Source organism: Ochlerotatus camptorhynchus, unplaced genomic scaffold (assembly GCF_037179485.1).
Source record: "Ochlerotatus camptorhynchus isolate MF236.1 unplaced genomic scaffold, CSIRO-AGI_Acam_v1.1 ptg000349l, whole genome shotgun sequence".
Lineage (NCBI taxonomy): Eukaryota > Metazoa > Arthropoda > Insecta > Diptera > Culicidae > Ochlerotatus > Ochlerotatus camptorhynchus.
The window spans coordinates 451,063-467,387 of NW_027040837.1; the positions used below are offsets into that span (position 1 = coordinate 451,063).

Below are 16,325 nucleotides of genomic sequence, written 5' to 3' on the forward strand. Positions count from 1 at the left end.
GCGCGGGGGCAGATTCAGAATCATCTTCAGGAACTTGTTCTACAAGACTTGGAGCTTCTTCCGATGTGTTTTAACGCAACCTTTCCATACCGGAGACCCATTCTATAGCATAGGCGCAACAATCTGCCTGTAGACAGCCAGCTTGTTGACGGTGGATGCTTTCGATTGACGGTTGATGATCGGATACAGACGTTTCAGCATCATGGTGCCTTTTTTGACTCGGTCTTCCACGAGCGACCGGAAGAGGAGCTTACTGTCGAGAATCAGGCCAAGGTAGCGTACCACGGGTGACCACTCAGTTTCAGCGTTCAGAACCTTTATCTTTGATGACGGTTTGAGCCGGTCGGTGTTGCTATGCGGAAACACAATGGTTTGCGTTTTGGCCGCGTTCACACATATCTTTCAGTCGGTGAGATAAATGGTGTAAACATCCAATCCGTTTTGGAACTTCGATACGAGAGTGCGCATTACTCGTCCCTTGTAGCTGATTGCCGAATCGTCAGCAAACAGCGACAGTGTTCCACCTTCCGGCAGTGTCGGTATGTCCGATGTGTACAGATGGTACAATATGGGTCCCAGGATGCTTCCTTGAGGGACTGGGAGGGAGCACTGCCTACGTATACTTGAGACGTCCTGCCGTCGAGGTAGTCCGAGATAATCTTCACCAGGTAGCTGGGGAAACGAAATTGCAGAGCAGCCACAAATCGGGTGGTATTTATATGCATTGGTCGATTAAGAATACATTTTTCATCTCTCATTTTATTGTATAGAGGGGTGCCTCATAGGAATGAAATATGAAAATATGCCTTCATTTGAACTAAAAAATGCCAATAAATCAAACTCTTTAGTTGGTGATATCAAATTGGTCGCCCTGAAAAGGACGGTTTTGTACATGTTGGGCGTGGTCTCCGATCAAATTTAAGCCTTCTTTTCGGTCTTCTTGGGCAACAGGACGGCCTGGATGTTTGGCAGGACACCACCCTGGGCGATGGTCACCCCGGACAGCAGTTTGTTCAACTCCTCGTCGTTGCGGATGGCCAACTGCAGGTGACGTGGGATGATTCTGGTCTTCTTGTTGTCACGGGCGGCGTTTCCTGCCAACTCGAGAACTTCAGCGGCCAGATATTCCATCACGGCAGCCAGGTAGACAGGAGCACCGGCACCAACGCGCTCGGCGTAGTTGCCCTTCCTCAGAAGACGGTGAATACGACCAACTGGGAACTGCAATCCAGCGCGGCTCGAGCGGGACTTTGCCTTTCCCTTAACTTTTCCACCTTTGCCTCGGCCAGACATGTTTCGATGTAGTAGGGTAGATTACGATGTGAAAATAAAACGAGCAGCTTTATGCTCAAGCTGTACTGATGCCGTTTTAGCTCGTCGAAGTTGCTTTTATACCTGCGTCGAGCAGCATATTATACATACAAGGAGGGTAGCATAAAACGGGTTTTGATTAAAATACATAAAAGGGGACGAGTGGCGGTTGCCATGCTACGCGTATAAAAAGAAACACCATCGTCTTACCAAAATTATTAGTTATTCTGTACCCAAGTTGACAGCTTTACTATGGCACCAAAAACCAGTGGAAAGGCCGCCAAGAAGTCCGGCAAGGCTCAGAAGGCCATCGTCAAGGGAGACAAGAAGAAGAGAAAGCCACGCAGGAAGGAAAGCTATGCCATCTACATCTACAAAGTGTTGAAGCAGGTCCACCCAGATACCGGAGTCTCGTCGAAGGCCATGAGCATCATGAACAGCTTCGTCAATGACATCTTCGAACGTATCGCTGCTGAGTCATCCCGTCTGGCTCACTACAACAAACGCTCGACAATCACCTCTCGCGAAATCCAAACCGCTGTCCGTCTGCTGCTGCCGGGTGAGTTGGCCAAGCACGCCGTCTCCGAAGGAACCAAGGCCGTCACCAAGTACACCAGCTCCAAATAAATTCGTACCATCGAAACTACAAATCGGCCCTTTTCAGGGCCACCAATCGATTTTCAACGTAAAAGAGTTTAAGTTTTGATGATTTCTTTTAAATGTTTGGAAGCAGTGTTGGAGAAGTTCGCGATATTTAACGATGTTCGCCTAATGAACTTTCTCATCACTGTTCACGAATTTGTTGTTTAGTTGTGTGTGATGTGTTCCATATGTGATCATTTTTAATTTTCACAAAGCAGAAATCGATTGAAATGGTTATTAAATTTTCAATTCATGTCTCAATTACAATCATCTGAGATATTTTGAGGCATAAATGTCTATTTGATTTAAATTTTGAAGTATTGACCAAACTTTCGTTCGGTTGCGCTTTTTTTTTAATCTATTCATAAATTCATGATTTTTTCCAAATTTCATGATACATTAATTGTTCAGTACTCTAAAAATAAAAGCATTGAGATTGGATTGATCAGCACCGATCGAGTCAAAATGATAAAAAGTATTCATTTGAACAATTGTTCAAAATATAATACTAAAACGTAAATTTTAGACAAATTTTATAAAACTTCGTACATCGCAGTTGTTTGAAGATGTACAGCTTCCATGTATTGGGTAACTTTTCATAAGATTCTTGGTTCTACAACTTTGCCCAAGTCCGCAAACCTCTATCTTGTGGAATATAAATGTTTGTATCGCTGCGCCATCTGTTTGACCAAAACGTGAACTATTTTTATCTAAAAATTGTAGTCCTAATTATTTCAAGAAATTTCACTGAAGACGTCATTTCAATTGGACCAGCAAAACGTTATTATTTTTTTCCTGCTAGATTTAATTCATGGTCCACTGTCCAATGTAACGTTGATCGATTGCCCACATAGACATAGTCCTACTGATGTTCAGGGAAGTCCTGTCATTTCAATTCTTGGATGTTGGTTTACTTTCGCAATAGTGATCCAGAATGTGGATCCAAGATGGCGAATGGTTTTCAAATTTTTTTTTTTAAATAGTTCAATTTATCTAATTATTTTCAAAAATATTCCGACACACATCAGAATACATCCATCATATAGGTTGAAATTTGCACAGAATATATTCAAATACTTGTGAAACAAATTGTGGCAAGGATCAACAAGGTTTAAAATATATTGTATTTATTAAGGGCAAAGGTGGATGATGTCTCAAATATTTGAAGATAAAGTTAAATTAATCTTATTACCTTCAAAAATATTTCGAATTTCTAAAATAGTTAAAATTATCTAATTGTATCTATTGTTTTCTTAAATACAAATTTCTCCGGCTAAAGTAAAGCTATATAAATTATTTTAACGCTAAATAAAAGGTGAGAATAATTTCTTTCAATCAACTGGACATAACTCTTCAGTTATATTAGTGGTATTGTTGTAAATTAATGGTTTGTTGAATATATTTTTTTTTTTTATATTTTTCCAAGAAAAATTCGATTTAAGCGAAGACAACAAATCAAGAAGACTGTCAACTCTTCCATTTTCTCATACGAACGCTATGAGACAGGTACAATCGCGTCATCTCGTGCTCAAAGGTAAATGCTTCGAACGCATTTGATATCAAGAAAGGTTTGTGTATTTGCTCATTTTTCTATGCGTTGCTTCCACCTTCGTTCAAGTGCAGCGCTACTGTATCTGTCGCTAGGATTCTGGCAAAGTTGCCAGTCTTCTTGATATGATGTCTTCGATTTAAGCTAAGTTTTTGAGCAAGGTAAATATTTTGTATGTAGTGGTTGTACCAAGAAAAAAAATTACCAGTTGATCGAGGGAAAAAAATACCTCTAATTTGGCTTTAAAATAATTGATAAAGCTTCATTACAGCCGGAGATATTTGTATTTTAGTAAAAAAAACTTTTTTTTGAGTGAAATTTCATTGTTTTAGCTGTATCTACAAAACTATACTACTGAGATTTTTTCTGACTACATTTTTGGATTCGGCACATGATTTTATATGGAACGTAACCACCAGTGTACAAATTTGAAATATGCCGTAAGCTAGTGTAATTGAAAATTAATGGTTTGGACTTACCTTTCGCCATCCCTCTTCAGTTTCGAAGCTTTCACTTATTAGCTGGTTTGACTCAGAAGGTCCTGATTCGTCCTGTGGTAATGTCTGTTGAAATTTTTCGTCTTTCAGCTTTTGTTTCTTCGTGCGGTTCACACCAGGAACACTGTTTCCCTTTCGAGGAGCCTTCGCAACTTCCGGTGATGAACCACCATTTGCACTATCGAATGATTCAAGTTTGGGATACGTTTTAAAATTTCGTTTTTTCCACTACTATGCACTTTCACTGCAGCTTGGCTTCTAAATCAACCCGAGTAGCACATTTCCGTCACAATAAGTTGCAGAAACTTGTTTATGACTGATTTAAGTTGTATAGAAGATGCCACAACCGATTTGCGACAACCGCGCTACTAGAGAACGCTTATTTCTTAGCAACACACACTTGAATTGTTTTTATTATTTCACAAATACACGCGATGCAGGAAAGATTTTGTTTTGCTGTGGTTAACTGCACGGACACTGAGTAGATAGAAGGAAGATTGATGACGATTCTAAAGATTTCCTGCAAAAAGTAAATGTGAAAAATGAAAGAGAATTTTTCGTAGATTGATTAATTAGTGTGAGATTTTTCGAGCATCTAGAATTGAGATTAAGATTTGACGAACCCCTTGCGCGTATCCAACATGATTTACTCTCAATTTATCGTTATTTTAACTATTTATTTTCAAGCACTTTCATAAAGGAGTTCTTGCGATAACGCATAGATGACATTGCCGAATAATTATTACATCCGTTTTCAAGTATCGATAATTTTCGCAGAATATTTCGAATTGAAAGACCAAAATAATACCAAAAGATAGATTTTAGTTCTTTAATTTTGCACGGAAGAGTTGTTCGATTGAGCGTCGCGTTATTTTGTAAAAAAATCGATGAAGTGAATAATTCTGAACCGATCCACTTTCACCTGGATCGTCTTCTGATTGGCTCTCTTTTATATCATACTAGCTGAGTGTGCCCGGCCTTGCTCGGGATTCAATATTAGCTTGAGTTTACGCACCAATTAAAAAAGGATGCTATATTTTACGTAGCCCCCCTTTATCTAAGGGGCCACCCCTTATGACCTCCACATGCCAAATTTGGTTCCATTTGCTTGATTAGTTCTCGAGTTATGCAGAAATTTCTGTTTAGTTTGTATGGGAGCCCCCTCTTACAGAGTAGGGAGGGGTCTCAAACCATCATAAAAACCTTCACCGGCCCCAAAAACCCCTGCATACACATTTTCACGCCGATCGGTTCAGTAGTTTCCGAGTCTATAAGGGTCAGACAGACACACAGACAGACAGAAATTCATTTTTATTTATATAGATTTTTTTCTTTCTTTACTAAATTTATATCGATACAAAGTAAGAACATACAATTAACGATATATCTACGCAAATACTACCATGAACATTAATTTAAAATTTAATTATGATCCTAAGACCAAAAATTAGAGTACTAGTTACACAATTGACACATTTACCCTACTAACATTATGAAATATTGATCAAGGTGTGAGAAATTAGACGCCACAAATCAAGTCCCCGGCAAGGTAACAGATTATCCCAGTTTAACTTGCCCACTTGCAAATAGTAGATTTCGCCACACAACGTGAACAGGGATTATCCTTCACCACTGTAATGGTATTTCTCTATGGGAAACCATCTTTTTCATTGCATGACAAAAACATAGGCATGAATACTATATGAAAAGAGCGAATTTATGATATTCGTGGTGAAATGAAATAAATCCAAACGAATTGAAACAGATTGGTGGAGGTTCATTTTCTTATATAATTAAATGGCAATAAAAATACTTTGCTGTCTTCTTTTTTATTTGCTCTTGAATATAAGCAGGCTTCAGCTTATTATTTTTTTATCATAGTTGTGCGATGAAGGCTTGCCATGAGCCGTATCAATAAAAAATTATAATAAAATAAATATTTTTTTGTTTAAATGTCCGGCTTGAGGAATCCAGCTTTCCATGCTCGGTAATGGCGGCCTGTTTGTATGAATAAATGTATCCTTCACTGTGCTTTTTGACACTAACTGGAGGGTGTATGTTGTTCCATTTTTACTGTTCCTGGGAGAGGGCAAGGGAAGGGGTTGAAATTCGAACATCCAGATAGTGTCAAAAAGCACAGTGAAGGATACATTTATTCATACAAACAGGCCGCCATTACCGAGCATGGAAAGCTGGATATGCCAAAAGCATAGTAGGCATTAAGAATTCCATTCGCAAAAAAAAAAAATACAAAATTGATTTTATTTTGCAGTGAGTAGCTGGGTGTAAATCCGTTTCAAATTGAAGAAATAAATAAAATTATATCATCTAAATTATATAAGGGTCTCACAAAAAATTATTCATAATGAGCTTCTTCTATTCCTCACCCTCAAAGCCTCATTAAACATATGAGTCCATAAGTTTGTATGTTATATTATGTAGTTACACGGTACTGGGCATAGTGACAATGAAACACAAATAGCATGAAGAACTCTCGAGAAAATTTAGTGATCATATAAGTGAAGTGGTTCAGAATTTTTTCGGGACCAATAGGCTAGTTTAATAGCAAGCCATTGGTTGTACTCTTTTAAGCTTGTACCTCAAATTATACATTTTGTAGTACTAGCTGCGTATAATCAGTACGCTCTTAGTCGCTGCAAAACCATTCTTCTTTGTTCATCATCGACGATAATATCAATAGCATCAAAAACACCGACAGTATCCTTGATCAATTCTCAGTTCTTCAAATAAATTCAATGATAATCACATAATTTCGTTTCCCAAATCAAATGTTTAAGCTTTTGGCTCTGCTCAAATACATACGCTACATCAAATAAAAAAAGTTTCGTAAACCAATTATGTATTGTGCATACTACTGAGAATCAAAACGACATTTCTTGCTGGCATCACTGGAGTTCCTATGTCGCAAATGTTGATTTTTACGTTGGACGTTGCGTGTCCATTTTGGTTGGCACGCGACAATAAGATCAATTTTATAATTTAATTTTATTTACTGTACATTATTTCCAAATTCGCCCTTTTCAGAAAACACGTCTGAAATTTGTGAGTTTAACAGAACCACGAGCACCAAATTGTCAGGGTACACTGGCAATATACTGAAGCTGTCATGTTGCCCCCGAGTTGCCACAAATCGACATAATTTTTCCCAAACTTAAATTTCTCAAGGGTAACTTTGGCGGCCGTGCCGTTCAATTTGCTGGATCAGTCCAAATTTGTAGCACCGGTGTTCTAAAATTTGTTTTATAATAGAATGGTTTTATTTAAATCCAGTATAATTATTGGCCTATTTCGACCCAGTTTATACCACGCCAAGCACTAATGTACCAAATCATTATATATTTTTTATTATCGGACAGGTTTGAGAGAATCGATCGAGATAGGACCGTTTGAAGAATCAATCTAGACTTCTAGATCTAGAATTTAGAAAGAAACCATTGTTTGCGTTTGCGATACTGGCTTTTATAAATACTCACTGTTATGCGGTGGATGCACTTGTATGATAAACTATGCACATGAGCGTTATTTGAATAATACACTCAAAATAATTTTCACGTTGATGCTACGTGAAAACATACATAGAATCTGTCCATCGCACTTTTCACGTAAACGTTACGTGATTCTCATATGGAAGCACTCATTTGAGTGAGCTTCATCGTCACTGGATTATCACGTAGAAGTTACGTGATTCCTTCAGTTCAGCTCATGGTGGTTCATAATGATGTTAATTCATGTACGATTTAAATAAAATGAATTCTTGATTTCGCATTAGGCTAAAATCCAGTCTTATTTTATGCATATGCTTTTATTTTACATAAAAACCAGATAGAAATAAAGTCGACCGGGACAAGCATTGGGGACGAGATCACATACATGTAATACATATGCCCATATCCTGCACTTGATCTAACTCTGAGAGTTGTCAATAGAGTTGTTGTTATTCACATCGTCGTGATTTTGCGCTGCTAAATTTGTCATTTTTTTATCACACGGGCTATCGTTATTCGTGTTTTTCCGTTCGGTATACTTGTAATATTGTACTGGTTGTTAGTGGAAAGTGTAGTTCGTTACGATAATCGGCCAATTAGGGCATATTTTGTGTTGTGAAAACAGTGAAAACATTATCCAATCGGACATATTGTACACGACTAGCATTGGGCGATCTCGAGAATCCAATTCCTCTTTGCGTATTAGAGCATCTCCACCGCTGTTTCTAAATCACTTTTGGAAACTGAGTCAGCATGACTTCCGCCTGTGACCAATGCGCTAAGCCAGTTAAAGGCGATGAAGAATCCGTCTCCTGCATGGCTTTTTGCGACAGGATGATTCACCTAAAGTGTGGCGGCACAAAGCTGAATAAGGCTTTTCTGAACATTGTCCATACTAGCCCGAACCTGTTTTGGATGTGTAACGAGTGCGCGAAGCTGATGAAATGTGCTCGATTCAAAACTGCCGCCTCGTCGTTTGGCAGTGTGATTAATTTTATCACCGAGAGACAGGAAATCGCACACGCTGAGCTTAGGAAAGAAATGGCTAAGCAAGAACAGCAGATCGCTCAGCTATCAAAACGAATCGCATTGACAACTCCGACAAACTCTGATTTCATGCGTCAACCGCCATTAAAACGGCGCCGCGATGAAGGCTCGCTCACAGGCAAACCACTTGTTGGTGGTTCTAAAGCAGTAACAGGTGACAATGCCTTTACCGAGGTCCTTACTGTCCCTGAACCCACCGAGCTGTTTTGGCTGTACCTTTCTCGTATTCATCCTAGCGTGAAATCGGAATCAATCGAGAAGCTGGTGAAAGGTTGTGTACAGTGCGAAGATCCGATTAAGGTTGTGCCGCTAGTCAAAAAAGGATCCGACATCAGCCGTATGAGTTTCATCTCGTACAAAGCCGGAATGGATCCCAAACTACGCGAAGCTGCTCTTAGATCGGATACATGGCCGAAAGGAATTTTGTTCCGTGAATTTGAAGACGGTTCAAAAAACATGTGGTTGCCTCGTTTGAACACGCCTACCATCACGATCTCTCCTATTACGGGACCTTCCGAGTTCTCAACTTCCATTTCCGGACTAGACCCAGTCTGCTGATTCAGAATTGGATTTTGCGTTGTGGATCGGAGCGCTGTAGACCAGAACGCAATGCCTGTCGCATTATGGGAGACCTCGAACCACTCGATCCAGTCGCGCTAGCTGTTTCCCGCCATCAAAGTCGTTCTATTTCCTGCCATCAGAGTCGTTCTGGCCCTGCGGTCGAGTTCGGTGGTGGGGTCTCCCAAGCATCGTCTTCAGGCAAGTATGCATACATTAGTTACAGTCATTTGCCTGATCAGTTTCCGTGTTCCAGTGCAACGCTTCAAGCACCTGCCGGCTGTTTCCAGTTGAGAAGCACTTCTGATACTGCTCATTCACAACATCCGCTTTACTGTTCGAACAATCCTAATTCATCTCCGGGACGCACAATAGACCGCTCTTTGGAAGCTCCTGGTTACTCCAGCCCAGTCGTGCCGATTCCCGCCAGCGTTCTGCATAGTCGTCCTGGACCTGTGGCTGGATATGAATCAGGAGTCTTCCACCTTGCCTCTACAAGCAAGTACAATCAATATATTAACTATTCACTGCCTGATGCCGATCAAATTTTCAGCAATTCTAACTATGTTAGTCATTGTGATGATGCCTCTGTAACTCCTAATCCTGGAAACCCGGAACGCGCCGTAGAAAGCCCCATGGAAGCCCCCAATCCCTCCGTCTCAGTCCTGCCATCAGCAGCCTTCGTTCATCATAGTCGTTCCGGACCTGCTGTCGGATGCGGAGAGGGGGTCTTCCAACCCACTCACTATGGCGAGTATCCAATGAGACTTGATGATGGTCAGTTATTGCCTGATGTATCTGTGATTTCCAGGGAGAGCAGTCGTTCGATTCCTTGCCGCAAGCAGGACGTCGTGATCTTCTACCAAAACGCCGGTGGAATGAATTCTGATGTTGAAGAATACCGCCTAGCTGTATCGGATCGTTGCTACGATATTATTGTCCTGTGCGAAACGTGGCTCGATTATCGAACGCTTTCCAGTCAAGTCTTCGGTCCTGACTACGAGGTCTTTCGTTGCGATCGGAATCCTAACAACAGCCGTAAATCTACTGGTGGAGGTGTCCTTGTAGCTGTCCGTAGCGGGTTGGAGGCAAAGGCCATCGAGAACGATTCATGGAACAATGTGGAGCAGGTTTGGACAGCCATTAATCTGGGTGATCGCACGCTATTTCTATGCGCTCTGTACATTCCACCTGATCGAGTCCGCGACAATGAACTCATCGATACTCACTGTCGGTCAGTTTTCACAGTTGTCGAAAGTTCCACTCCAGTTGATGAGATATTCATTTTTGGTGACTTCAATCTGCCAGGCGTTTCGTGGAGTCCATCTCATAGCGGATTCCTGTATCCAGATCCTGATAGATCTACATTTCACGCAGGAGCTATTAGCCTTCTCGACAACTACAGCGCAGCGACGCTTTCTCAAATTAACCATGTAGTTAATGAAAATGGTCGTAGTTTGGACCTCTGCTTCGTGAGCACACAGGACAGGGCTCCATCAATTTCCTCGGCTCCTTGTGCACTAACTAAGCTAATTCCACATCACCCTCCTCTAATTGTCACTGTTGAGGACAAACTCGTGCGTGATTTTGGCGACTATACTGCTACGGTTTCTTATGACTTCCGTAAAGCTGACCACCGTAGCATCATAGATGTATTGTCTAGCATGGTATGGGAGAACATCCTTGATCCAGATGACGTTGAGGCTGCAGCGCAAACCTTTTCACATGTCTTGGCATATGTCATTGACAGACACGTCCCGAAAAGAACTCACCACAAAGTGTCTCACCCTCCCTGGCAAACGAGAGAGCTACGTAGGTTGAAGTCAATCAAGAGAGCAGCATTGAGAAGATTTACGAAGTATCGCACGCTTCCTCTGAAACTACATTATGTGAGGCTGAATCACATGTACCAGCGAGTCAGTCGTGAATGCTTTTCAAATTTCCAACGAGGCATCCAGCGCAAACTTAAGCTACACCCGAAATCCTTTTGGAACTACGTGAACGAGCAACGCAGGGAATCCGGCCTCCCATCGTCTATGGAATTCAACGGAGAAGTTGCTTCCACTGTTCAGGATATATGCCACCTTTTTTCCGAAAAGTTTTCCAGTGTATTCACTAATGAGACACTAACTGACGACCATATTAACCTGGCTGCCAGGAACGTTCCAGTAAACGATCAAACGCTGGGTGCAATTGATGTTAATGCAGAAATGATTTCTAAGGCCGCGACTCTGCTCAAGTCATCCTTCAATCCTGGACCTGATGGAGTTCCATCTGTATTTTTGAAGAGACATATTGCTAGCTTGTTAATTCCGCTTCTTCGCCTGTTCCGAATGTCTCTCTCAGGTGGCATATTTCCATCTTGCTGGAAATTTGCGCATATGTTTCCCGTCCACAAAAAAGGAAGGAAACGAGCTGTGTGGTCATCGAAGCTCCTCGGTTATCATATGCAGATGACCTCAAAATCTTCCTACGAATCTGCTCCATTGCTGACTGTCACTTTCTTCAACGTCAACTGAATGTATTCGCTAGTTGGTGCAGGTTAAACAGAATGGTAGTGAACCCAGCCAAATGCTCCGCTATTACGTTCTCACGAAAACAACAACCGATAATATTTAGCTATGACCTGCTTGGCTCGACAATCGAACGCGTGAATCAGGTGAAAGACTTGGGTGTGATCTTGGATTCGCAGCTTTCTTTCAAGCAACACATTGCATTAGTTGTTGATAAGGCGTCAAGAACTTTAGGGTTCATTTTTAGGATAGCTAAAAACTTCACTGATATCTACTGTCTAAAATCTCTCTATTGTTCGCTTGTTCGATCGACGCTTGAATATTGTTCAGCGGTTTGGAACCCAAACTACAACAACGGTGCCGAGAGAATTGAATCTGTTCAACGTCGCTTTCTTCGTTTTGCGTTGCGTAGATTGCCTTGGAACGATCCGTTTCGATTACCAAGCTACGAAAGCCGTTGTCAACTTATCGACCTAGAACTTCTCCGGACTAGAAGAGACACAAACAGAGCCCTTACCGTGGCCGATATCCTACAAGGAAGGACAGATTGTGAGGCTATCCTGAGGCAAATTGACCTGAATGTTCAACCCCGACCGCTTCGTAATAACCTTATGCTAAGACTGCCTCTACGTCGCACAAATTATGGAGCGTACGGTGCGATTTGCGGACTGCAGAGAACATTCAACAGAGTTGCATCTGTTTTCGACTTTCATCTTTCCCGTGATGCGCTTCGTCGAAAGTTTTCTTCTGTTTTTCGCCGGCAGGAGTTAAGATATTGACTATAAGATATACGTTTTTTAATGTTTTTTTATGTTATGACCATGCTTGAATGTAATTTTTTTTTTACCATAGTTGATAAGGTTTAAATCATTGGGGCTTCATCCAGCCTGTTGATGTAATTAAATAAATAACAAATAACAAATAACTCCATGAGGCTGCTGTATTCACACTAAAACAGACTAAATTATTCTCTATTTAAATGTTTAATTCAGTAAACTTACCACATAAAATTTTCCCACAAAAGTAAGATCTACAATAATCTGAAGTAACAGTGGTATGGAAATATACCCACTGAACTAGCGCCATATTGTTTACAACTATGAAGGTCACTCATTTTTTTTCAGACGTGAAAATCACTTAGGGTTTACGTGAAACGCACATTGAATGTGTGTATGGGAAAATCACGTAAACTTCATTAAAAACATGTAGCGGCTTCGAATGGATTTTCCCCTCATATATAAGTGGTGTCATATAGATTCTACTTGCATCATGTAAAATTGACGGCAGAGCAAAAAGAGATACTCTACGTGATTTTTCACGTAACTATAACGCGTCGATTATTTTGAGTATAATTATGAGCACTATACAAAAACTATACAAAAACTATACTGCCTATAATCGCATATCAGTCCCATATGGATTTTCGTCAATGTTGAGATAACAACGCAATCCACTATCAATAGGCATCTACTTTCATTTTATGTGATAAAACTATGGACTTTGATCATGAAAAATATGAAAACGACATCAAGTCAGTTTATCCCATCAAGCAAAGTAATCGCATACCGGGGGAGGTAGCTCATCGATTCTTCCGGTTCGCCTCCTAGCATCGTGCTATAAGGTACCAGGCGATAACCAGGGTAGTTGATCGATAGCTCGATGACGTCATTTCGTTGGCGTCTGCAATGGGAAATTCTCATAGCAGGCGTTGACGATGGGACGTTGTCGAGTTGTTGAATAGCAACTATCGTGGTAACTCACCGATTACCTGTCGATCTGCCAAATTTGGAAAGACGTCTGCATTGAATTGTCTCATATAATAATATTCCGCCCACTATATCACAAGAAATTGCGAGTAGCTGAGTGGAAAGGAGATAAGTTAAGCATTGGGTACAGGACCAAGTCTCCCCTGGGTGGTGCAAGAAGATGAGCGCAATAGAATCATCAAGTTGCCATAAGGCACGGAATGAGACTATTGCATGGCTGGGTAGTCAAAGTCTTCCATACGTTAGTCATTTCAGGTGGATTAGAACAGGTTTAGGTTTAGGGTGGGCGTTGGCCAGATTTGGATTTTTCAGATATAATCCTAAATAGGACCTAGATTATTTAATACACTAGTAACCTCAACTTCTGTCACAATGTTTCATTGTGTCTAATCAACAATCAATGGGTAAAATATCAAATTTGCGGTAAATTGGAAAGAAACGGAACTTGGAGTGTAGAGCGCACTGCCCACTGGACGATTCTGAAGCCTGACCTATATATATAGATACATTCATACCATTGGCATTTTGTATTTGAGATAAGACAGAGACAGGATGCGGAGGGCCCGCTTAGAGGGAACGTAACCCATGTTATGGCTTCCATTTATTAAATAGTTCAGATAGGCTGGAAATGATAGGTTCATGGTGAGAAAATGTACCATATGGTGCCCGTTCACTGATCAAAATTAAATTAGATTCAAATCGTCAGGCCCTGCCCTGTAATAAGGGGATTGACGATGATTTGTCAAGTTTCATTTTGCATTTGCATATAATTGTAAGTTTAGGTTTGCTTTTGTAATTGTGAGATAGATAGTTTGCCTCAATTGAAACATTGAGTTGCATAAACTTGACGAATCATACCTCTAAAATAGTAGTAGTTACAGTGCCGCATTATCTAACAACCACTGCCTGCAACTAATGTTGGAGGGGTCAGCAGGGCTGATTACGGATCAAAACTAACATAACTCTAACACTGAAATGATCCCGAAACTAACGCTCATTCATTGCACTTTGAGTCATAAAGTAGTTTTATTTATTTTCCTACTAATCTATCTACACACTTAGTTTTTTTCTACCGAGCTCGGCTGTGCGGGTCTCGGCGGGAAGAGGGTTTCGCTGAGATCTCGGCGGGAGTGACATTTGATTGCCGAGTCTCGGATAATGCCTTTTCTAATAATCTGCCTACGTTTCTTTTATTTGTTATCTATTTCATCCCTTTTTTATTTGTCTGCTCTTCTTTCCTCTTCTCTTCTTTTGTTTTGTTTGTTTACATATAACTAATACTAATACCTCCTTGTTTTCTCTCTAATTTGTCTACTATGTCCCACCATCACGATGAGAGATGAGCTACCGTACATGGTACACGCTCATATACACTCCCAAAATAGTATGCCGCAAGTAAGTATATCACAGAGGCAACTAAAGATACAGAAACGAAAACCGATAACGCTGAAGATAATGAGCTTTGGTGATTTATATGACTAAATAGTATTATTTATTTATACTAACCTAAACACAACGTGGGGTGACCCAAATCCAAACGATCACTAACCAAAATAATAGACTTATCTTTTTTCAGCAGCACTACACCAGCCAGCAAAGTTCAACAATCCATCGTTGCTTATGCCTTTGTTGTCGTTTGGAACCAGTTTTGCAAGGTAGGCGACGATTGTGCGTATTTCTCGCGTAACTTTTGAAAAGAGCCTATTTATAGCCTGAACAATACGTAAAGAGCAAATTGAAACATTGAACGTCGCGTGAAAGTGGAACTTAATGAAGGCCTAAGTACTTTTTCGTAGTTTTTAGTTTTCGGATTTGAAAGATCGTCGGTTACAGTGGCCTGCTTACTGAGCAGAAAAACGCGGTCCCAGGTCCTTACATATCAAAGAGATTTATGGTAAAATCGCTTGTGTATCGTGTATTTTGTGAAACTCGTTGTTGTCGTTGGTTCCGGGTTTGAATGGATACAAAAATTTGAGCAACGGTATTATGTGATATGAGGGGCTCGGTGGCCTTAGAGCAACCGTTTTTGCTTACTGAGCAGAACATCATGAGTCTAATCTCAGGCCCATCCACATTCAAGATTCGTCAATCGTTAATATGACTACATGGTAATAACAGCAACTCGGTGATTAAAAAGGTGCTCGTCTGCCTAGTGGCAAACGTTTTTGCTTACTGAGCAGAAGACCGTGGGTTTAGTCCCAAGCTCCTTCGCGTTATATGATCGTTAGGGCATCAATTCAGCTTATCGTTTACCAAAACGAACCCTGCTGCAAACCCAACCCTCTTATCCAACATCCCAGTGATTCCTCGTGGAAGTGCAGAGGTGTTCTCGGCTTCCATCAAAGCGAGTGTCATGTCAACACAATCCTTCCCATTCCTTTCTTGACCTGTGTTCGGGCGCGGCCGGCGCTGGTATTGCCTAATTTAAGATCACCAGTTTTTACACATTGAGGATGATTGCTAGTCCCAAGCATCGTCTATTGGTTCTCTGTGTAATTACAGCTGATCTGGCAATAACAGAGTAGCAACCGTGGGCGGTCAATCAAGCTCAAGCAAGCTCAAGCTCAAGCTCAAGCAAAGTAATCGCATACCATTCCCATCCTGAAATTCAATCGTCCATAGTTCAAGTTAAAGTTCTGCTTTTCGAATTGTCATATTATTCACAGATATAGCAAAACATGCAAGCTTCATTGTGACAGATTTTAACTTGAAAAAATTATCAATTAATTTACTATGATTTTTCAAATATTTACATGAAAATTGCACTTCGTAGCTTTGACTGACATTTTCTCAATACCTACTTTTTCCATATGGGACTGATATGTGATTATAGGCAGTATGCAAGTGTTACTAGGTGTTACTGTACAAATAAGGCTCATGCTCATAGTTGGTGATACAAATGTATCCGCGTCATTGCAGCCTTCATCCTCACACAG

General features: G+C 40.6%; 2 protein-coding genes across 2 annotated transcripts; one reads left to right on the forward strand and one right to left on the reverse strand.

Moving 5' to 3' along the window:
- Positions 1-865: 865 nt before the first annotated feature.
- On the reverse strand, positions 866-1,364 carry LOC135709068 (histone H2A). Its single transcript, XM_065231255.1, has one exon. It carries the CDS (start codon positions 1,291-1,293, stop codon positions 919-921), a length of 375 nt encoding a protein of 124 aa, XP_065087327.1. The 5' UTR covers positions 1,294-1,364; the 3' UTR covers positions 866-918.
- A 199-nt stretch (positions 1,365-1,563) lies between these two features.
- LOC135709097 (histone H2B-like) lies at positions 1,564-1,959 on the forward strand. Its single transcript, XM_065231295.1, has one exon. The coding sequence runs from the start codon at positions 1,564-1,566 to the stop codon at positions 1,936-1,938; it is 375 nt and encodes a 124-aa protein (XP_065087367.1). The 3' UTR covers positions 1,939-1,959.
- The last annotated feature ends 14,366 nt before the right edge of the window (positions 1,960-16,325 follow it).